The following is a 24,420-nucleotide window of genomic DNA, read 5'->3' as shown; positions in this document are numbered from 1 at the left end:
CATCGTCAGCAATATTCAGCAGCACCACATTTCAAAAGATTATATTCTCTTCTTGTCTGGACTCCTTATTGTCCATGTTTCACCTTTCGTACAAGGTTAGCTCCAGACAAATGTCTTCAGTAAACATTTTGTAACGCTTAAATTTACGTTCGATTTTAAAATAATAATCCTATTTTTCTTTTCCTGTCATTGCCAGAGTGCATTTTAACGTCTCTCTGCGACAGCTATCGTCAACTATTTTGCTGCCCATGGCAAAACTCATCTATTACTTTTAGTATTCCATTTCCTAATCCAACTCCCTAAGCATCGTCTGATTTACTTCGACTAGCTTCCATTCCCCCGTTTTTCTTTCTTTAATGTTCATCTCAACCCTGTTTTCAAGACGCCACCCATTTCGTTCAGCTGCACTTCCTGCCCTTAATAGAACTATAACGTCATCGCTAACCTCGAAATTCTTATTTCTTCTGCTTGAATTGTAATTCCCGTTCCAGATTTCTCCTTGGTTTCTTTTATTACGTGTTAAGTGAACAGACTGAATGATACTGGGGATAGGCTACAATCCTCTCTCACTTCCTTAACCAGAGCTCCCATTTCATGTCCTTCGGCTCTCATAACTGCAATCTGGTTTTTGTATAAGTTTTATTTCCCTGTATTTTATGTCTACTACCTTCGGAATTTCACAGTGTTCACTGTCAAAAGCTCGCTCTAAATACACAACTACTATCAATGTATGTTTGCCTTTCTTCAACCTTTCTTCTAAGATACGTCGGAGCGCCGGAACTATCTCAAGTGTTCCTACATTTCTGACAGTGACCTTCCACGAGATCGGCATCTACCAGTTTTTCCATCCTTCTGTAAATAATCCGTGCCAATATTTTGCAAACATTGCATTTTTAAACTGATAATACGCAATATTCACACCTGTTAACATCTGCTTTCTTTCGAAATGAGATTATTATGTTCCACTTAAGGTCTGAGAGTATTTTACATGGCTCGTAAATTTTTCATACAGGTAGAATACCGGAACAGTTTTGCGGAAACTGATCTTTTCAAGCACATTATAAGAAGCGATCAACAAGTTTCCGTTTGAAAGCGTTACTGCAGCTATACACAACGCAGCACAACAAGCGCCGACATATAGACAAAGGATTAATGTGGCATTCGTCTCTCTCCGACATGAGTGCGGTAAATGCGGGAACGTGAACTATGGCTGTGTTATTATCAGAAGCATCCAAACAATACCAACGGGCTGATTTCTCGGCTGCCGGAGGAAAAACACCAGTAGCCAGCCATCGGATAATGAGGAATGTACACTACTGGTCATTAAAATTGCTACACCACGAAGATTTCGTACTGCAGACGCGAAATATGACCGACACGAAGAAGCTGCTCTGATATGCAAATGATTAGCTTTTCAGTGTATTCACACAAGATTGGCGCCGGGGGCGACACCTACAACTTGCTGACATGAGGAAAATTTCCAACCGATTTCTCGTACACAAACAGCAGTTGACCGGCATTGCCTGGTGAAATGTTGTTGTGATGCCTCGTGTAAAGAGGAGAAATGCGTACCATCAAGTTTCCGACGTTGATAAAGGTCGGATTGTAGCCTATCGCGATTGCGGTCTATCGTATGGCGACACTACTGCTCGCAATGGGCAAAATGGTACAAATGGCTCTGAGCACTATCGGACTTAACTTCTGAGGTTGTCAGTCCCCTAGAACTTAGAACTACTTAAACCTAAGGACATCACACACACCCATGCCCTAAGCAGGATTCGAACATGCGACCGTAGCGATCGCGCGGTTCCGGACTGAAGCGTTTAGAACCGCTCGGCCACCCCGGCCGGCACTGGGCGAGATCCAATGACTGTTAGCAGAATATGGAATCGGTGGGCTCAGGAGGGTAATACGGAACGCCGTGCTGGATCCCAACGGCCTCGTATCACCGGCAGTCGAGATGACAGGCATCTTATCCGCGTCTCGATCCCTGCGTCAGCAGATGGGGACGTTTGCAAGACAACAACAGTTCGACGACGTTTGCAGCAGCATGGACTATCAGCTCGGAGACCATGGCTGCGGTTACCCATGACGCTGCATCACAGACAGGAGCGCCTGCGATAGTGTATTCAACGACGAACCTGGGTGCACGAATGGCAAAACGTCATTTTTTCGGATGAATCCAGGTTCTGTTTACAACATCGTGATGGTGGCATCCGTGTTTGGCGACATCGCGGTGAACGCACATTGGAAGCGAGTACTCGTCATCGTCATATTGGCGTGACACAGAAAATTTTTAACTGTTGCCCTGGTCAGCACATTCTCCAGATCTACTACCAACTGAAAACGTCTGGTAAATGGTGGCCGAGCAACTGCCTCGTCACAATACGCCAGTCACTACTCTTGATGAACTGTGGTATCGTGTTGAAGCTGCATGGGCAGCTGTACCTGTACACGCCGTCCAAGCTCTGTTTGACTCAATGCCCAGGCATATCAAGGCCGTTATTACGGCTATAAGTGGTTGTTCTGGGTACTGATTTCTCAGGATCTATGCACCCAAATTGCGTGAAAATGTAATCACATGTCAGTTTTAGTATAATGTATTTGTCCAATGGATATCCGTTTATCACCTGCATTTCTTCTTGGTGTAGCAATTTTAATGACCAGTAGTGTATTTCTTGGCTGCCGAAGGACAAACACCAGTAGCCATCCATCGGAGAATGAAGAAAGTATAAGGGGCAGCAATGTCTGTGGGAAACCACCGTTGTAAAAAACATTTACATTTATTATTATTAAAATTTATGTTTAATGTTTGAAAATTGTTAATATTTTCTCTCTATTTGCCATTAGAAATCATATCTATCGTAATAAAACTGTATTCATCTTTACTGCCACCTTTACTACATATTTCTTTAACACTATCAAATTTTAAATCAGCAACATCAGATCACCAGTAAATGTGATTCAACTTTGTATCATCTTGTCCGAAAATATTTTAAAAATTAAGATTATTACCATCTATACGTTTACAAATAAATTTATAAAATTTTGTCAGTGTGACCAGGAAGGATTCAGGATACACTCTCATAGCAGTCGAAGTTCAAAAACATAACAAAATAAGTTGTTTTTACATGTTAAATTTCATCTTTTTTTCAATTACTATTGGCAGCATTTTTTGCTATAGGTACACTTTGCTTCATAAATAAGAGAAATTTTTCAATGAATTTTTCACAACAGACAAACAACACTTACAGGTGTACAAACACTCTAGAATTTTTCAGATCTATTAAAAACTATTGTCAAAATTGAGATAATTAACCATACAATTTGAGTTTTTTATAAACATGAAGTTTAAACTGTAAGAGATCATTCATTTTTCATAAATTAAATAAATTCTACAGTTTGTTTTGTTTTGTTATCTTTTTAAACTTTGACTGCTATGTTTGTGAATCCTGAATCCTTCCTTGTCATGTTGACCAAGTTTTATGAATTTATTTTTAAAAGTATAAACAGTGGAAATTAAAATGTCCTGTGGTGCCGCTCCTGCTCCAAGTTGGCCTGTTTGCCATTCTACCCCCTTAAACAAAACCTATATTTTACTTTTATCTACCTTTAATACAGTAATCTCTAACTCAGTCCTGATTTTCAAGAACGAAATCATCAAAAACTACAACTGAATTATTTTCACATTCATGAAATGGAATAATTTCATCATTATTTTCCATAAAAGTGGTAATTGTTTCATTAATTTTATCTTCAATTTTTTACATCTTTCTATAAATTCCTGATATTTTGGTTGACCTAAGCTTTTAGAATAAATGTACTAATGTTTAATTTCATTTCAGTTTAGCCCTCAGCTGCTAGAATATAGTTGTCAGTCATCAGTGTTGTTTACCTACAACTGCTTTGCCGTATTATTGAACATGGAATAGGATTTGGTAAAAGTGTGCCATGTTCAGTTTTAATTTGGAATTCTTATCTTTGGTTCCCAATGTTTCATTTATCTATATAAATTTTATTAATATAAATTAGTAGATTACTTCAGTTGAGTGCTAATTCATCTGTTCTCAAAAAAAGATTAACTGAGTACACAACAGAAACTTACAAAAACGTTTCACTAGTTGGATTTTATAGAACCTCTTTAACTCCAAATATTATATCAAACAATAATAAATCATATACTAACCGAGAAAAGATAGAAAGTCCTGTTGGGCAACATAGTTTAAAAAAATTTAGAAAAATTTATTCACTCAAAAAACAACTAATGTACTCATTAATGAAAATAAAATTTTAAATAGAGTTGTTATTGAAAGTGGTACTAAATTATTTATAGATAAAGAAGATTGTTATAACATCTTGGGTTGTCGGGTGTTCTGGCAGAACACCCAACACCCCAAGATGTCATTAGATCGCCGGGAAAGCCTGAAGAGTTACAAGATTGTTATAGTCAAATTTTAGGATTTAATAATCAAAATATTGAAGCTAATAAAAAATTGCTGATGATATTCGTAAAGATATTCGATTTTACATAATATATGTTACTTTTAACTTAGCTGATGAAATGTTTGTTAAACATAATGATCATTTTCATAGCGAAATCAATATTATTTCTTTATTTAAACCAAATGCTGAATTTGGAAGACCAATAAGTTATGAACCAAATTATCCTATAAATATTCCAATTTCTAATACTATTCAGAATTTAATAATTACTATAACTGGAGAAAATGATAATTTGATTGACTTCAATGGTGCAGGTGTAACTTTCATTTTATATATGAATTAACAAATGTTTCCATTAATAAATCATGAACAAAATCAAGAGTTTACATTTTACTCATTTTCTGTCAATGAGAAAACAAAAAATAGTTTAAATAGTCCAAACAAGGAAACAGAAATTAATATTAATTCATCCTAATTATTCACAACTTTATACAACATTTTCTGTTATTCACGCAGATGGAATAGTCTTTTGACTATATAATGGTAAATCAAGTATTGGGCTAACTGATAATTATGTATTATCTTATGTTAGTACAATTAAAAAAGGAAACAATATTTTGTCTAGAATAGAACATCCATTTATTTCTTCATCAAATCTTATTCAATTAACTTCATCTGTGTCAAAAGTCTTAACTATGGAAAAAACATTTACTTAACAACAGCAAAATTAAAAACAAACAGAGTGAAGTACTTCATCCATTAGAATTATTTGGCGGATTTTTACTAATTTAAAGAAATGATTTGGGAAGGAGATTTATCGATCCTACCAGCAGACTAAGGGAACGCTACAGTGCTATTAATCGCTGCCGAGTACCAGCAGAAAATGAACCTGCTGCTACAAGACGAGGCCTACAAGAGGCTGAAGAAGGATCCAAACCCAATGAGTAGAAAGACGATAGATCTGTTGAAGAAATCTGACTTATCTGAGCCAATGAAAAAGCGGCTGTACCGCAGAGAGGCAGCGATACCATGCTTCTACGGACACCCGAAAAACCATAAGGAAGGGGTACCTATGATATCGATTGTGGACTCCATCAACTCTCATAGTTACAGACTAGATAAATACCTAGCGACCCTCCTCAAAACTCTTTTAGGACACTACAGCCACCATGTGAGAAACTCAGCCGAATTCGTAAAAATACTCTGGGACATGCACCGACAAAGGGAGGACCTACTTGTGACCTTCGACATGAGGTCGCTTTTCACGAAAGTTCCCCTTCAAGACTCTTTTTCTCTTTTAGCTCAGCACTTTGGACCACAAACAGTCAGCTTTTTCGCACACATACTAACAACCACCTACTTTCAGTGCAACAGGGAATTCTTCAAGCAGACCGATGTTATGGCCATGGGCTCCCCACTGGCTCATGCGATTGCAAACCTCTATATGGAACATTTTGAGGAGATGGCCCTTCAAACTGCCAGACAGAAACCAAACCACTTCTTCCACTACGTTGACGACGTTTTTGTCGTGTGGGGACATGTCAAACCGGCGCTAGGTGAGTTTCTGGAGCACCTCAACAGCATCCACCCAAAAATCAAATTTATGATGGAAATGGAGGAAAATAAATGCCTCCCCTTCCTTGACATACTAATTAAGAGGAAGGCAGATGGTTCACTAGGCCATGCAGAACATAGGAAGAAGACACACACAGACCTATAACCTCATGTTACAAGCTGCCACCATGCAGCACAAAGACAAACAGTGCTGACCACTCTGGTACACAGGGCACACGCCATCTGTGACAAAGACAGCCTACCATCTCAGCTGCAACACCTGAGGAAAATCTTCCACCAAAATGGCTACAGTGAATGCAGATCAAGAGCGTGTTTAAAGGGAAGAAGGAAGCAGCAACAACACCAGAAGAAGAAGAAGAAGACAAACGACACACGTTCCTTCCGTACATGGTTCTGCTCTCGGCCAAAACTGCAGGACTTCTGGGCAAAACCATTCTCTGCCCACTACCAAAGGCGAGGGAACTCCTAGGTTCTGCCAAAGACTCGCTGATGCTTAACACATCAGGAATATACAGCATACCTAGCGACTGTGGTAAACAATACATTGCAGAAACATAACGCTGTTTATCTAAACGCTGTGAAGAACATACCACATGTGTCCGACTAGGTCACACAGAAAAATCAGCCATAGCAGAAGACAGCGTAAATGAAGAACACACTTTCAAATTCGAAAACACGAAGGTGCTCTGCCAAGCATTTGGCTTATGGGAAAGTATTATCAAAGAATCACTAGAAATAAGGATTCATGACAAGCTGATCAACAGGGACAAGGGATTCCAACTCAGCACAGCATGGAACTCTGCGATAGCAGCAAACCATCAGGAGCACGCCTATCAACATCCTCCGCCACGGACGCAGATAGAATGCTAACAGCAAGAACCAAACAAGGCTGCCAGGAGCGACTGCTACTCTAACCACCACGTGCACACTGCCATACCACCTGAGCCTCCCGAGGTCTAGTGGAGGGGGGTGACCGCGCTTATAAATCCCCCGCTCTCCGTGAATAAATTCTCGACACTTCCCGATATGTCAATGGTACCACCTAGCTGGAGACCTGAGAAACCTTCAACTATAAACAATTATATTTGCTGGAATACATGGAAAAAGAAATTTTGAACTAGATATTACGAATTATTATAACTCTTCTGATTTTGGTATGCCTTCCATTATTTTCATTGTTTTCCCAACTAATCGAAAAATATCCAGTTAAATGAGTCTATGTAAAAAGTGGAAGAAATGAAATTTTTCCTCAAGAATTATGGAGCCTTTATCCACGAAATAACCTTTTAAAGGTTTAAGCTTATGATTCATTTAGGGTTTTTAAAGGAATAACTCAATTAAATAACGATTTAAATGTGAGTCCATTCAGTTTTATTCAAAATTATCCTATCTATCTAATAAATATGTCTTGAAGAATGAAGGTCTTAAGTACAAAGAAAAACAAAAAATTATGTGCATTTTTAATGAAAATATACCAAATGATACCATTGCATATATGATTATGTATGGTAAAAAGAATTCAACTATGATTTACAATGTAGAATATGTACTGAAAATTTTTAATTGCATAAATGAATAAGAAATTAGAAAAAAGTTATAAAAGCATTAAATTCCAAAATTTAGTGTTTTTCAAGTTTTTAAAATTCTGAATTTCAAAAATATGAAAATCTTAAGTTTTTCTATATAATTTTTTTCTATATAACTAAAAGCAAAACATAATGAACATAAATAGTCGCATTGAAAATGTAGTAAGTGATCTTAACAGTTATAATAGTAGTTGTGCAGAAGTGTTCACTAAATTAACAGAACCAAACAAAGTAAATCTTACAATATTTCAAAAGCTGAAATTTTAGTAACTAAATATGGTAATAAAGTTTCATTACTTTTAGGTAATACATATAAAATTACTCTTCCAGATAATTGTACTAATATCTTTTCAGAAAACGAAGATAAATTAGTGAAAATTAATGGATTGAATGTTATACCAGGTGATCAAAAAGTCAGTATAAATTTGAAAACTGAATAAATCACGGAATAATGCAGATAGAGACGTACAAATTGACACACGTGCTTGGAATTACATAGGGTTTTATTAGAACCAAAAAAATTCAAAGTTCAAAAAATATCCTTCATCTCATCAGAATAACAATAATTAGCATATCAAAGTAATACAAAGCAAAGATTATGTTCTTTACAGGAAATGCTCAATATGTCCACTACCACTCCTCAAAAATAGCTGTAGTCGAGGAATAATGTTGTGAACAGCACTGTATAGCATGTCCGGAGTTATGGTGAGGCATTGGCGTCGGATGTTGTCTTTCAGCATCCCTAGAGATGTCGGTCGATCACGATGCACTTGCGACTTCAGGTAACACCAAAACCAATAATCGCACGGACTGAGGTCTGGGGACGTGGGAGGCCAAGGTTGACGAAAGTGGCGGCTGAGCACACGATCATCACCAAACGACGCGTGCAAGAGATCTTTCGCGCGTCTAACAATATGGGGTGGAGCGCCATCCTGCATAAACATCGTACATTCCAGCAGGTGTTTATCAGCCAGGCTGAGGATGATGCGATTCATTAACATATCGGCGTACCTCTCACCCGTCACGGTAGCAGTTACAAAACCAGAATCACGCATTTCCTCGAAGAAAAATGGCCCGATAACGGTAGATGTGGTAAATCCAACCCATACTGTGACTTTCTCGTCGTGCAATGGAGTTTCCACGACAGTTCTAGGATTTTCGGTAGCCCAAATTCTGCAGTCGTGGGCGTTGACAGACCCTCGGATCGTGAAATGAGCTTCGTCAGTCCACAACACGTTACTTAACCACTCGTCATCTTCCACCATCTTTTGAAACGCCCTCACTGCAAATGCCCTCCGCTTCACTAAATCGCCAGGTAGCAGATCATAATGCCGATGGATTTTGTACGGATAGCATCGGAGGGTACGCTTAAGTGCCAACCAACCAATAGTGTATGGAATGCCGGTGCGACGTGCGACTGCACGAGCGCTGACTTCCCCGTGCATAGACGAACCCGCTACAGTCTCCATTTCTTCCTGAACTGTCTCAGCAGCATTGCGTCTTGTGCTCGGTCGGCCACTACGGGGTTTATCGTCTAAACAACCCGTGGCTTCGAACTTCGAAATCATTTCCGCCACAGCCGCATTTGCCAACGTTCATATCCCCTTCCTATGGTGATAAGATCGTAATGCTGAACTAGCACATTCCCAATTCTGATAATACAGCTTCACTAAAAGCGCCTTTTCAGGTAACGTCAACATGCTGCGACTGCTGGCGTATCTTATTCTCTCTCTCATTACAGCTCCTTTTATACACGATTATCATGCGCAGTCACTGACGGTTTGCTGTCCAGCGCCATCTCTCGGACATTTTGGGAACTATTTTTTGTTCTAATAAAACCTCATGTCATTCCAAGCACGTGTGTCAATTTTTACCTGTCTCACTACATTATTCCGTGGTTTATTAAGTTTTCAAGTTTATACGGATTTTTTGATCCCCCGGTATATCGAGTTAAAAAGCAAAATAAAGATAAACCAGTTCATGTTATTCAATTTGAATAATTTTTTTGTACTTTTTTACTTTTTAACTCAATAAATGTAGTTTGTTGGTTATTTAATTTTAAATGAATAAATTTATTCCTTAATTAAATGAAAATTTCATTTGTGGGTATAGATAAATTTTTGAATATGGGATACAGCAAAATTAAAATCTTGTTTTTAAATCTGTACATTATTTAAAAAATATTCTCTCCGGTCCAGAAACTATATACATATACTACTAGCACCTGGATCAGAGAGCTCGAAGAAATAACTGGCTTGATAGCTGAGACCAAACTGCCTACCCACGGCTGAGCGCCGGTCCAAATACACGCACACGGATACGGTGCGAGATTTTGGTGAGCATGTGAAATGTCGTAGGAAAATAGTGCCAGCGATCGCACGCTGTTGTCGTGGAAGTACACTCTACTGGTAATGCAAATGGCGCCTCTCGTGTCGGCGCCCAGAAACTCCAGGAATAAGAAATCAGCGTGCTGCTTTGCTGCTTTTTTTTCTGTAGATGTTGTTGTTCGGAACATTTACCAAAATGTAGGACGAGTACTTTTTGTTGTTTGGCTTGCAGGCACGTGTAGCTGCCGCGGTAGACGATGCCTAAAGCCCGACCATAAACGGGATGTTTTGCACGGTTGCAGGTTTCTGTCTTGTGAGGGGTACACATCACTCACCGGTCACCGTTATTATGACACTGCTCTCCTTCCCCATGTGCGTATTTTCAGGGATACATTCGGCCCTGACTTCATCTGCTACAGATGACAATGCACGACCGCATCGACAGCACAGGTGCGTGTCTTCGAATAAAAGTGTCAGTCATGTTCGTCTCTTTGCATATATCTTTGCGTATTTCTTCTTTACTATACACTAGAAATTTTTTCTATGTGTGGCTCAAGTCTGATCGAGCTTTGGTCGCTCGTAGTGACACATCATGCGAAAGTTAATTTAGTCTTTACGTTTTGCACACAAGTGCATTTGTCCTTATTGCAGCTTTGTGGTACTGGACTTCGCAAGAAGTCAGGTACAAATGGAAACCATTGTGCTACATTTGAAGAGAAATTTAGGCTACTAATATGGCAAGTAAAATATCAACGTCGACATTATCAAAGATTTTGCTAATATCTACAAACCTGAGAATCGAAGTTTTGGGCTAACGATTGTAGAATGACGAAACAGGATCGGTTGCGGTTTCGATGGATTGAGTTTAACCCTATATTCTGTACTTTATCATCTTGTCGGCAGCGGCACATCAAACCTTATCCTTTCCTATGAGTCTTCAGTACACGATTTGTCGAAAACCGCAATGAGTAACATAAACTCTCCAGTCTAAAATGTCTAGCAGACATTTTTGGCTTTCGCCCTGTACAGGAGCGTTTGCACTTGATCCATGTTACACTGGGAAACGACAAATATTCACTTCTTCTCGGAACCGTACCCAAGGAATTGACATAACACTTCGTGATCATGCAGACAGTTTGTCTGTAATCAGCTTCAAGGCGTCAAATGATTATACGCTGGAAAATAAGAAGCATGTGACTTCTCAACAGCGGTTATCCCACTGGACTCGCGTTCGGGAGGGCGACGGTTCAAATCTCCGCCTGGCCATCACATTCAGGTTTAAGTTTCCTGTGATTTCCCTAAATCTCGTATAACAAATAAAGGATTAGTTCTTTTGAATAGGGCAAGGCCTACCCCCTTCACCACCCTTTCTTAATCTAACCTGTTCCGTCTCTAATTTGCTCGTTGTCAACGGAACGTTAAACTCTGATTCTCCTTTGACGGCAGGCTCAGCGGGCTAGTGCCCGAGGCTGCAGCTAAGGATTCTAATTTTACGCTTATTCTTAGGAATCAAGTTTGCTTTCACAAATGCAGTTCGTTGTCATGTACCGGGTTGTTATAATTAACATGCAGCTACTCACTGAAGTCCAGTGTACGTCATAATTACAATATGGCAGCGAAGCTATGTAGATATTCTAATATGTTAATGTGGAACCGATTTACGCCGAAAAAAATTAGAATTGTGATCACCAGGTGCAAATCTGTAGCAACGAATTCAAGAAAGACGTATAGAAATGTTTCCATGTGTAGTGGATCAGAAATTTACAAATACAGATTAGGAACGTTCGAACAAGCGGAGTTTTGACTGGCTGGGGGAAGAGACCAAACAGCGAAGTCATCGGTCTCATCGGATTATGGAAGGATGCGGAAGGAAGTCGGCCGTGCCCTTTCAAAGGAACCATTCCGGCATTTGCCTGGAGCTATTTAGGGAAATCACGAAAAACCTAAATCAGTACGGGTGGACTCGGGATTGAACCGTCGTCCTCCCGAATGCGAGTCCAGTGTGCAAACATCTGTGCCACCTCACTTGGTTGAACAAGCGAGAAAGACATAATGTTGATTTCATTATCAACCACCGCTTACAGAGTTCATTCAATATGCGCACCAAAGACGTCGACGAGCTGCTGCACCCGCAAAACGCCGTCATCAATAGTTGTTCGCAGCAGTTCCGGTGGAATCTGAACAACACTTTCCTTTGTACTAGCCTTCAGATCAGGGAGAGACCGAGCATGTCCCTAGTAACTCGTTCTTTCAAATATCCCCAGACCCAAAAGTCACAAGTATTTAGATAAGGTGATCTTGCAGGTTACGTGTCTGGAAAGCCTCTAGAGATAATAAGATCGTAGAAAGTTGCTTTAAGCAAAACTATCTCTGGGCGAGTGACATGAGATGTTGGCCCATATTGCATGAAAACAGTGGTTTCCACACAGTTACGCTCTTCCAAAGCAGGAATCACATACCGTACTTGGGGGTCTCGATAACATGCAGACCTACAGTACACCTGACACATCCTCCGCATGTATTCTCTTCAAAGAAGACCGGACCAAGAATAAAGGTACTTGTGAATCCACACCACACAGTCACGTGCGATGTGTGCAATGGACAACACGTGGTTTATCAGTACCCCAAATTCGCCAGTTCTGTGGAGTCATTGCGCCCTGTAGGGTAAAAAATGCCTCGTCACTCCACGGAATATCTCCCGGCCACAAGTCATCAACTTTGATACTTGCCAGAAACTGAAGATGACATTTGAAACGTTGTTGTGTATCAAGAGGTTTCAGCTGTTGCATCGTCTGGATCGTGTCCGGTTCCTAGCGTAAAATAGACCGCAAAACTTGCTGTACTGTTGACTATGGGATGGACGATCCTCGTGACACTGCACTAGTGCTAGCATCAGCCAGGGCACGTGCTGCATGGTCAGTTAAAGCAATAGTAACCCCGTCACTAACTTCCACCGGCACAGGACACCTTCCTCTTCCATGTGCCACATCAAGTCCACCTGTGTTTTCGAGTTCCATTATCATCATTTTCAAACTATTTAATGACATCGAGCTTCTCCTCGGACTTTCCAGTCGGCGATACTGTCTCAGTGCAGAATTGCAATTGCTGTTGTTCACATAAAACACTTTTACTAGCAGCGCACGACCTTCTTTCTTCAGTTCACTCACGTTATGTCTTACCAAATGACAGCGTGAATATCACACTGTCGTTCATACAATGTACGGCATCATATTTGCACTTGGTTGCCAAACTTTCAGTGTAAATCGCATAAATTCATTAGCATACCTACCACGTTTTTTTGGCATACGATAATCACTGCCCACAGTGGACCTCCATAAGTAGCTGCACTTTAGTTATAACCACCCAGTCCTGCACGGGAAATATTGTCATTTCCTCAAATATAGTACCAGTGTAGACACTGGAGTTCAATCAAGCCAGATGCGAATCTTTGCACAATAGTGCCGAATTTCACAGCACAAACAACTGATTATTGAGTAATGACTCCCTGGTAGCATTTAAGAACACTTTTATTTATAAAACACACAAAAGCCAAGTCAACATTATGGACTGGCAGCATGTTGTTGTTGTTGTGGTCTTTAGTCCTGAGACTGGTTTGATGCAGCTCTCCATGCTGCTCTATCCTGTGCAAGCTTCTTCATCTCCCAGTACTTTCTGCAACCTACATCCTTCTGAATATGCTTAGTGTATTCATCTCTTGGTCTCCCTCTATGATTTTTGCCTTCCACGCTGCCCTCCAATGCAAAATTTGTGATCCCTTGATGCCTCAGAGCGTGTCCTACCAACCGATCCCTTCTTCTGGTCAAGTTGTGCCACAAACTTCTCCCCAATTCTGTTCAATACCTCCTCATTAGTTATGTGATCTACCCATCTAATCTTCAGCATTCTTCCGTAGCACCAAATTTCGAAAGCTTCTATTCTCTTCTTGTCCAAACTATTTATCGTCCATGTTTCACTTCCATACATGGCTACACTCCATACAAATTCTTTCAGAAACGACTTCCTGACACTTAAATCTATACTCGATATTAACAAAATTCTCTTCTTCAGAAACTATTTCCTTGCCATTGCCAGTCTACATTTTATATCCTCTCTACTTCGACCATCATCAGTTATTTTGCTCCCCAAATAGCAAAACCCCATTACTACTTCAACTGTCTCATTTCCTAATCTAATTCCCTCAGTATCACCCGACTTAATTCGACTACATTTCATTATTCTCGTTTTTCTTTTGTTGATGTTCATCTTATATCCTCCTTTCAAGACACTGTCCATTCCGTTCAACTGCTCTTCCAAGTCCTTTGCTGTCTCTGACAGAATTACAATGTCATCAGCGAACCTCAAAGTTTTTATTTCTTCTCCATGGATTTTAATACCTACTCCGAATTTTTCTTTTGTTTCCATTACTGCTTGCTCAATGTACAGATTAAATAACATCGGGGAGAGGCTTCAACCCTGTCTCACTCCCTTCCCAACCACTGCTTCCCTTTCGTGCCCCTCGACTCTTATAACTGCCATCTGGTTTCTGTACAAATTGTAAATAGCATTTCGCTCCCTGTATTTTACCCCTGCCACCTTTAGAATTTCAAAGACAGTATTCCAATCAACATTATCAAAAGCTTTCTCTAAGTCTACAAATGCTAGAAACGTAGGTTTGCCTTTCCTTAATCTTTCTTCTAAGATAAGTCGTAAGATTAGTATTGCCTCACGTGTTCCAATATTTCTACGGAATCCAAACTTATCTTCCCCGAGGTCAGCTTCTACCAGTTTTCCCATTTGTCTGTAAAGAATTCGCGTTAGTATTTTACAGCTATGACTTATTAAACTGATAGTTCGGTTATTTTCACATATGTCAACACCTGCTTTCTTTGGGATTGGAACTATTATATTCTTCTTGAAGTCTGAGGGTATTTTGCCTGTCTCATACATATTGCTCGCCATATATTAGAGTTTCGTCAGGATAACACAAGTGAAAGATCCAATATTAGTAGGACACAATCAAAGTTTGTAATGAGTTTGGTCATAGTGGACACTAATAGACAAAAGAACACGGTCGAAGTTCCACAGAACCGCTATCAGTCCAGTGGCACCAAGTCCCTGGAAGGCCAACATCAGAGGAGGTGAAGGCCCCCAGCAAGATGGCTAGCAGCTCGGTTTGGCTGCTGCGGAGCCTCATCCCTGGCGACGCTGGAGAGGTGTGGTGGTGGTGGTGGTTAGTGTTTAACGTCCCATCGACAACGAGGTCATTAGAGACGGAGCGCAAGCTCGGGTTAGGGAAGGATTGGGAAGGAAATCGGCCGTGCCCTTTCAAAGGAACCATCCCGGCATTTGCCTGAAGCGATTTAGGGAAATCACGGAAAACCTAAATCAGAATGGCCGGAGACGGGATTGAACCGTCGTCCTCCCGAATGCGAGTCCAGTGTGCTAACCACTGCGCCACCTCGCTCGGTCGCTGGGGAGATGTCGCGGTGAATTGTAATGCAGGTGTGGTCACCGGTGCTGGACTCGGCTACGAGTCCGACTGACGCACCCGGAACGCGGGACGCGTGAAGCGACCGGCGTTTGCCCGAAGCGTGAGTTATGCTGCTCGCTAGCGATCGAGTCGCGTCTTAATTACGCCGCTGGCGGAAGCATGTCGCACATCGCTCAGCGAACACGTGACGCGATGCTCAGCGCACAACTGTCTCCGGGTGGGTAGTGGTGTGGGGTTTTGGAGGTAGCAGGAGAGGGGGGGGGGGGGGGGCTTCAACAGTGGGACAGGCTACCCGCCAGTTGCGAGCGTTGTGCTGGAAGCAGAAGTGGCTGGCGGGCGGCCAGTTGTAACATCAGGAAAACACACTGAAGCGCCAAAGAAACTGGTATAGCCATGCGTATTCAAATACAGATATATGTATACAGGCAGAATACGGCCTTGCGGTCGGCAACGCCGGCAAAAGACAACAAGTGTCTGATGGGGATTTTTCCGTACGACCATTTCACGAGTGCATCGTCATTATCAGGAATCCGGTATTAAATCAAATCTCTGACATCAATGCATCCGGAAAAAGATCCTGCAAGAACGGGACCAACAGCGACTGAATAGACTCGCTCAATGGGACGGAAGTGCCACCTTTCCGCAGATTGCTGCAGATCTCAGTAGTGGGCGTCAACAAGTGTCAGCATGCAAATCGTTCAACAAAACATCATCAATATGGGCTTTCGGAGCGAAAGGAACACTCGTGTACTCTTGTTGACTGCACAACACAAAGCTTGATGCCTTGGCTAGGCCCGTCAGCACCGACTTTTGGCTGTTGATCACTGGAAACATATTCCCTTGACGGACGAGTCTCGTTTCAAATTGTATCGAGCGGATGGACGTGTGCAGGTAGGGAGACAACGTCATGTATCCATGGAACCTGCATGTCAGCATGGTGCATCTAGATACGACTCTGACAAGTTACACGTACGTAAGCATCCTATCTGATCACCTGCATCTATTCGTGTCCATTGTCCATTCCGACGGACTTGGATAATTCCAGCAGGACAATGCGACACCCCACATGTCCGTAATCGCTACATAGCGACTCTTCTGAGTTTCAGCCCTCTCCGCTCAACACCAAGCTCCCAATACATCAACATTATTGAGCAAATCTGGCAAATCTGGAGTGCCTTGGAACGTACTGTTGAGAAGAGGTCTCCCCCCCCCCTCGTATTCGTACGGGTTTATGGACAGCCCTGCAGGGTTCATGGTGTCACTGCCCCCAGCACTACTTCAGACATTACTCGAGCCCATGCCGCGTCGCGTTGCGGTTCTTCTGTGCGCTCGCGGGGCTCCCACACGATATTAGGCAGGTGGGCCAGTTTCTTTGGCTATTCATTGTATCAGCTCTTTCACAGCTGCCCAGATCGACTGTTGGTGATATGATTGTGAAGTGCAAACACGAAAGAATTACCACCGTTAAACGAAAACCACACCTGCCTCGTGTACTAACGAACACTGACAATAGGGAAGTATCACATGAGATCAGAGTAAGGAATCACTCGAGTGCTACCAGCGGTCCAGCTAGCACAATAATTTTGCGTAGGGAGTTAAGAATAATGGAATAGAATGGTCGAGCAGGGCAACACATTATAGTAGTCAAAGCTAAACGCTGTTGGAGATGGGATAAAGAGCGACGCCATTAGACAGAGGATGACTAGAAACGAATCCTTTGGAACGATGAATCACGTTATAACTAGTGCCAATTCTGTGGAAGGGTTGGGGTTGGCGAATTCCTCAAGAACGTTACTAGCATTCATGTGTAGTGCCAGCAGTGCATTATGGAGGAGATGGTATTATGGTGTGGGAGTGTTTTTCGTTGATAGGTTGTGGTACCCTTATTGCACTTAAATCCTAAGTGCGGAAGGATATGAACATATTTTACAGCGTTTTCTACTGTGTAAAATAGACTAACAGTTATTCCGCAGCTCGTGGTATCGCGGTCGCGTTCTCGCTTCCCGAGCACGGGGTCCCGGAGCGATTCCCGGCGGGGTCAGGGATTTTCACCTGCCTCGAGATGACGGGGTGTTTGTGTTGTCTTCATCATTTCATCATCATTAATGCAAGTGGCACAATTAGACTGAGAAAAGTTGGGTATTTGTAAGGGCGCTGATGACCGCGCAGTTGAGCACCCCACAATCCAAACATCATCAGACTAACAGTTCGAAGACGATGATTCCTCGTATCAGCTTGACACTGCACCCTGCCACAAAACAGCATATGTGAGGCAATGGTTTGTGACATGCACTGTTATGCCCCTAGTCCCAACCTGAACCCAGTGGCCGGCCGCGGTGGCTGAGCGGTTCTAGGAGCTTCAATCCGGAACCGCGCGACTGCTGCGGTCGCAGGTTCGAATCCTGCCTTGGGCATGGATGTGTGTGATGTCCTTAGGTTAGTTAGGTTTAAGTAGTTCTTAGGTTAGTTAGGTTTGAGTAGTTCTAAGTTCTAGAGGACTGATGACCTCAGATGTTAAGTCCCATAGTGCTCAGAGCCATTTGAACCATTTGTGAACCCAGTGGAAGACCTATGTGGTCGACTTCACTCCAGCCCCCAATGTCCAGTGTCACTACATTATATGGTTTCGGCTCCTGAGGAAGATTGGGCTGTCATTCCTCCACAGACATTCACACATCTCGTTGACTGTGTCTCCGTCAGAGTACAAGCGGTCATAAATGCGAAGGGTTCACACAACCCATATTAGTGTTCTCTAACAGGTGTCCAGATACTTTTGAACAGATAGTCAGTATACATCTACGGGCTCCATAAACAATAACACCATCTCACTCTCTAGTCATTTAGCCAATTTCAACTCTTCGTGACGCCGTGAACTAAAGCACGCCAATTTCATCTGTCGTGCACTATCTCCAGAAAACGTCTCAGGTTGGAATCTATGCAATACACACTGAATTCCTCAATTTTCTAATCATATATAGTACAATCAGAAGTCAGACGGACACAATGTTCTGGAGAGCTTCTACTGTGTAAGGACAGCATCGCAAACTTCTTCTAAAAGTGTCACTAAGTAAAATATGAGTGCAATCTGTACTGCTGTAGCGTACAATGTGTTGTTGTTGTTGTTGACAGCTGCCGGAGTCCGCGGGTGGCGTGCGCAGCATCTACCCCCAACGACCAGGACGCAACGACGGCAACATCTACGTGGGCACCACACGCAACAACATCATGGAGGGTTCGCTGCAGAGGCGATTTAACCAGGTGAACCTCAGTGTAAGCGCTCCCGTACACCGCAGCAGGCAAGAGTTCACACTGAGGCCATCGTTTTTTTTGTTGTTGTGGACTTCAGTCCGAAGATTCGTTTGATGCAACTCTCCAAACTGCTCTAACTGCTCTACCATGTGATGGCCTCTTTATCTCCGAATATCTACTGCAACCTACATCTGTTTACTGTATTCATCTCATGATCTCCCTTTACTATTTTGAACCCCCCTCTCTCCCACACTTTCCTACAGTACTAAACTGGTGATCGCTTGATGTTCAGGATGTGTCCTATCAACCGTTCCTTTCCTTTAGTCAGGTTATGTCATAAATTTCTTTTTCCCCAGTTGTCTTCAGTGCCTCCTCATTGGTTACATGATCTATCAATCTAACTTCAGCATTCTTCCCCTGCCGTCACATTTCAGAAGTTTCTATTCTCTTCTTACCTCAACTGTTTATCATCCAAGCCTCACTTCCATACAGGGCAAGATTCCGGACAAATATCTTAAGGAAACACTTTCTAACACTTAAATCTACGTTCGATGTTGAAAAATCTATTTTTTCTACAAACGCGTTTCTTCCCATTACCAGCCTACGTTTTGCATCCTCTATACTTCGGACATCATAAGTTATTTTGCTGACCAAATATCAAAACTCATCTACTACTTTCAGTATCTCGTTTTCCTTATCTGATTCCCTCAGAATCGCATCATTTAATTCGACTACATTCCATTACCCTATTTTGCTTTTGTTGATGTTCACTCTACATCCACCTTTCAAGGCACTCCATTCAGTTCAACTGCTCTTCCAAGCCCTTTGCTGTCTCTACAAACCTCAAAGTTTTTATTTCTTCTCACTGAACTTTAATTCCTTCTCCAAATTTTTCTTTGATTTCATTTACTACTTGCTCAGTGTACAAATTGAGTAACATAGGAATGTGCTACAATCGTGTCTCATTACCTTCTCAGCCACTTCTTCCCTTTTATATCCCTCGATTCTTGTAATTGTCATCTGGTTTCTGTATAAGGTATATATAACCTTTCACTCCTTGTAGTTTACTCCGCCTACATCTAGAATTCCAATGACTGTATTCCAGTCGACATATTCAAAAGCTTCCTCCATATCTTCAAAAGTTATAAACGTAGATTTGCTCTTACTTAACCTACTTTCTATCAGTATTGCTTCACATATTCCTACATTGCTCCAGAATCCAAACTGATCTTCCTCGAGGTCGGCTCCTGCCAGTTTTCCCATTCTTCTGTAAACAGTTTGTGACAGTATTTTGCAACCACAACTTATTAATCTGGTAGTAACATTCACACCTGTTAGCACCTGCTTCTTTGGAACTGGAATTGTTACATTCTTCTTGACGTCTGAAGGTATTTCGCCTGTATCACATCTCTTGTGTACCAGGTGATATAGTTTCGCCATGGATGACTCCCCAAAGAATGTCAGTAGTTCTGACGGACTGTTGTCTGCTCCAGGGGCGTTGTTCCGACGTAGGTCTATCAGTGCTCTGTAAAATTCTCCTCACAGTTTTATACCTCCTACCTCATCTTCATCTACGACCTCTTCTCTTGCCACAATATCGCCTTTAGGTATAATTCCCTTATATAGCCCTTCTATATGGCCCTTCCACTTTTCAGCATTCCCTTCTTTGCTTAGTAATTCAACGGTAAATGACGGCCTGAAAGGAAGCAATTAGTTACTGCCAAGTGCGAACAGATTTCAGGACCTTATAAAAGGAAGCAGCTACCAAATCAACGGATCAATACTCAACGTTTGATTAGTAGGGACAGCCCCATAATAAGGTAATAACTGGAGCGAGATTTTTCAGCACATTACACGATATTTTTTTGAAACTATTGGATTGTACAGTAAGGTGCAAATTTCATTTTACTTTCGTGTTGACAATGTTTAAGAGTTAGCTATATTGGACAAACTTGAGTTAAATCGATTCGGTATTTTTCTTGTAGTTAATTCAAAATCACGATAAAAAGTATTCTCAGTATATTGAGGCCCTCTTCTTTCTTCACGATCTTATCCCGTATCTTGACGGGCTCGGCCTGTTAATCTGTACTCGGCTGTGTCATCGGTGCAGAGTAGCCTAATGCTCTCCCTGTCACCGCTCACAGTACATTGAGGTAAAACGTTGCAAATGTGTTCAGTAATGTAATTCTGAACACCATAGAAGAGCCTAATATTAAAGCTACTTTTATAAAAATGTTTCAAATGGCTCTCAGCACTATGGGACTTAACATCTATGGTCATTAGTCCCCTAGAACGTAGAACTACTTAAACCTAACTAACCTAAGGAGATCACACAGCACCCAGTCATCACGTGGAAGAGAACTACTTTCATACCCGAATATAAATTGATAAGCCAAAACATTACCGCGAGATTCATTGTTGCCTGGTTTTGTTGCGAGCACGCCATGCGGTAAGGAAAGTGTATAAGCGAAATGGGGGAATCACTCTAGGGATGGGAAAGGCCGCAAATGGGGAAATCCACTGATTTAAGATATTCTGTGCATGTAGTGTGCATGTAGTGTGCATGTAGGGCTGTTGATAAAATATTGATATTTTTTTCTAAAATATGTCGATATATATCGGCCATCCTTTCGCCGCTATTTCAATATATCTACACTACCAGCAATTAAAATTGGTACACCAAGAAGAAATGCAGATGACGAACGGATATTCATTGGACAAATATATTATACCACAACTGACATGTGATTGCATTTTCACGCAATTTGGGTGCACAGATCCTGAGAAATCAGTACCCATAACAACCACCTCTGGCCGTAATAACGGCCTTGATACACCTGGGCATTGAGTAAACAGAGCTTGGATGGCGTGTACAGGTACAGCTGCACATGCAGCTTCAACACGATACCACAGTTCATCATGAATAGTGACTGGAGTATTGTGACGAGCCAGTTGCTCTGCCACCATTGCCCAGACGTTTTCAATTGGTGAGAGATCTGGAGAATGTGCTGGCCAGGGCAGCAGTCGAATATACACTCCTGGAAATGGAAAAAAGAACACATTGACACAGGTGTGTCAGACCCACCATACTTGCTCCGGACATTGCGAGAGGGCTGTACAAGCAATGATCACACGCACGGCACAGCGGACACACCAGGAACCGCGGTGTTGGCCGTCGAATGGCGCTAGCTGCTCAGCATTTGTGCACCGCTGCCGTCAGTGTCAGCCAGTTTGCCGTGGCATACGGAGCTCCATCGCAGTCTTTAACACTGGTAGCATGCCGCGACAGCGTGGACGTGAACCGTATGTGCAGTTGACGTACATTGAGCGACGGCGTATAGTGGGCATGCGGGAGGCCGGGAGGACGTACCGCCGAATTGCTCAACACGTGGGGCGTGAGGTCTCCACAGTACATCGATGTTGTCGCCAGTGGTCGGCGGAAGGTGCACGTGCCCGTCGACCTGGGACCGGACCGCAGCGACGCACGGATGCACGCCAAGACCGTAGGATCCTCCGCAGTGCCGTAGGGGACCGTACCGCCACTTCCCAGCAAATTAGGGACACTGTTGCTCCTGGGGTATCGGCGAGGACCATTCGCAACTGTCTCCATGAAGCTGGGCTACGGTCCCGCATACCGTTAGGCCGTCTTCCGCTCACGCCCCAACATCGTGCAGCCCGCCTCCAGTGGTGTCGCGACAGGCGTGAATGGAGGGACGAATGGAGACGAGTCGTCTTCAGCGATGAGAGTCGCTTCTGCCTTGGTGCCAATGATGGTCGTATGCGTGTTTGGCGCCGTGCAGGTGAGCGTCACAATCAGGACTGCATACGACAGAGGAACACAGGGCCAACACCCAGCATCATGGTGTGGGGAGCGATCTCCTACACTGGCCGTACACCTCTGGTGATCGTCGAGGGGACACTGAATAGTGCACGGTACATCCAAACCGTCATCGAACCCATCGTTCTACCATTCCTAGACCGGCAAGGGAACTTGCTGTTCCAACAGGACAATGCACGTCCGCATGTATCCCGTGCCACCCAACGTGCTCCAGAAGGTGTAAGTCAACTACCCTGGCCAGCAAGATCTCCGGATCTGTCCCCCATTGAGCATGTTTGGGACTGGATGAAGCGTCGTCTCACGCGGTCTGCACGTCCAGCACGAACGCTGGTCCAACTGAGGCGCCAGGTGAAAATGGCATGGCAAGCCGTTCCACAGGACTACATCCAGCATCTCTACGATCGTCTCCATGGGAGAATAGCAACCTGCATTGCTGCGAAAGGTGGATATACACTGTACTAGTGCCGACATTGTGCATGCTCTGTTGCCTGTGTCTATGTGCCTGTGGTTCTGTCAGTGTGATCGTGTGATGTATCTGACACCAGGAATGTGTCAATAAAGTTTTCCCTTCCTGGGACAATGAATTCACGGTGTTCTTATTTCAATTTCCAGGAGTGTATTCTCTATCCAGAAAGGCCCGTACAAGACCTGCAACATCCGGTCGTGCATTATCCTACTGAAATGTAGGGTTTTGCAGGGATCGAATGAAGGGTAGAGCGACGGGTCGTAACACATCTGAAATGTAACGTCCACGATTCAAAGTGCCGTCAGTGCGAACAAGAGGTGACCGAGACGTGTAACCAATGGCACCCCATACCATCACACCGGGTGATACGCCAGTATGGCGATGACGAATACACGCTTCCAATGTGCGTTCACTGCGATGTCGCCAAACACGGATGCGACCATCATGATGCTGTAAACAGAACCTGGATTCGTCCGAAAAAATGACGTTTTGCCATTCGTGCACCAGGTTCGTCGTTGAGTACACCATCGCAGGCACTCCTGTCTGTGATGCAGCGTCAAGGGTAACCGCAGCCATAGTCTCCGAGCTGATAGTCCATTCTGCTGCAAACGTCGTCGAACTGTTCGTGCAGATGGCTGATGTCTTGCAAACGTCCCCATCTGTTGACTCAGGGATCGAGACGTGGCTGCACGATCCGTTACAGCCATGCGGGTAAGATGCCTGTCATCTCGACTGCTGGTGATAGGAGGCCGTTGGGATCCAGCACGGCGTTCCGTATTGCCCTCCTGAACCCACCGATTCCATATTCTGCTAACAGTCATTGGATCTCGACCAGTGCGTGTAGCAATGTCGCGATACGAGAAACTGCAATCGCAATAGGCTACAATCCGACCTTTATCAAAGTTGGAAACGTGATGGTACACATTTCTCCTCCTTACACGAGGCATCACAACAACGTTTCACCAGGCAACGCCGGTCAACTGCTGTTTGTGTATGAGAAATCGGTTGGAAACTTTCCTCATGTCAGGACGTTGTAGGTGTCGCCACCGGCGCCAACCTTGTGTGAATGCTCCGAAAAGCTAATCATTTGCATATGACAGCATCTTCTTCCTGTCGGTTAAATTTCGCGTCTGTAGCACATCATCTTCGTGGTGTAGCAATTTTAATGACCAGTAGCGTACGTAAAATAAGCGTTTACGTTTAATGACTTTTGCTTCATCCAGTGTACGTACCGAAACAATATGAAGCTAAAAAGCATAATATATTAGGAAACGCTGATTATGGAGAAAACTCTTGTGGTGGGTTGGAATATTAATATTGTTATCATTGAATTTTACATCAGAGGACCAACATATCTTTACGAGATAGATCACTCAGCTCGTAATATTTAGACTAGTGGTTCCCAACCTTTTTTTGTTCACGGTACACTTTACAATCTAGCGAGT

General features: G+C 42.8%; 1 protein-coding gene across 1 annotated transcript in view; it reads left to right on the top strand.

Moving 5' to 3' along the window:
* The window catches only part of LOC126354637 (echinoderm microtubule-associated protein-like CG42247), a 287,858-nt gene that overhangs the window by 201,197 nt on the left and 62,241 nt on the right, over window positions 1-24,420 (top strand). Inside the window, exon 11 of the mRNA XM_050004406.1 lies at window positions 18,552-18,680. Within this exon, the coding sequence (XP_049860363.1) occupies window positions 18,552-18,680 (129 nt within the window). The remainder of the gene's footprint in view (window positions 1-18,551; window positions 18,681-24,420) is intronic.

Source organism: Schistocerca gregaria, chromosome 3 (genome assembly GCF_023897955.1).
Source record: "Schistocerca gregaria isolate iqSchGreg1 chromosome 3, iqSchGreg1.2, whole genome shotgun sequence".
NCBI classification, from domain to species: Eukaryota; Metazoa; Arthropoda; class Insecta; order Orthoptera; family Acrididae; genus Schistocerca; species Schistocerca gregaria.
Note: the sequence above shows the minus strand (reverse complement) of the source record. Positions and strands in the feature narration are given on the sequence as shown.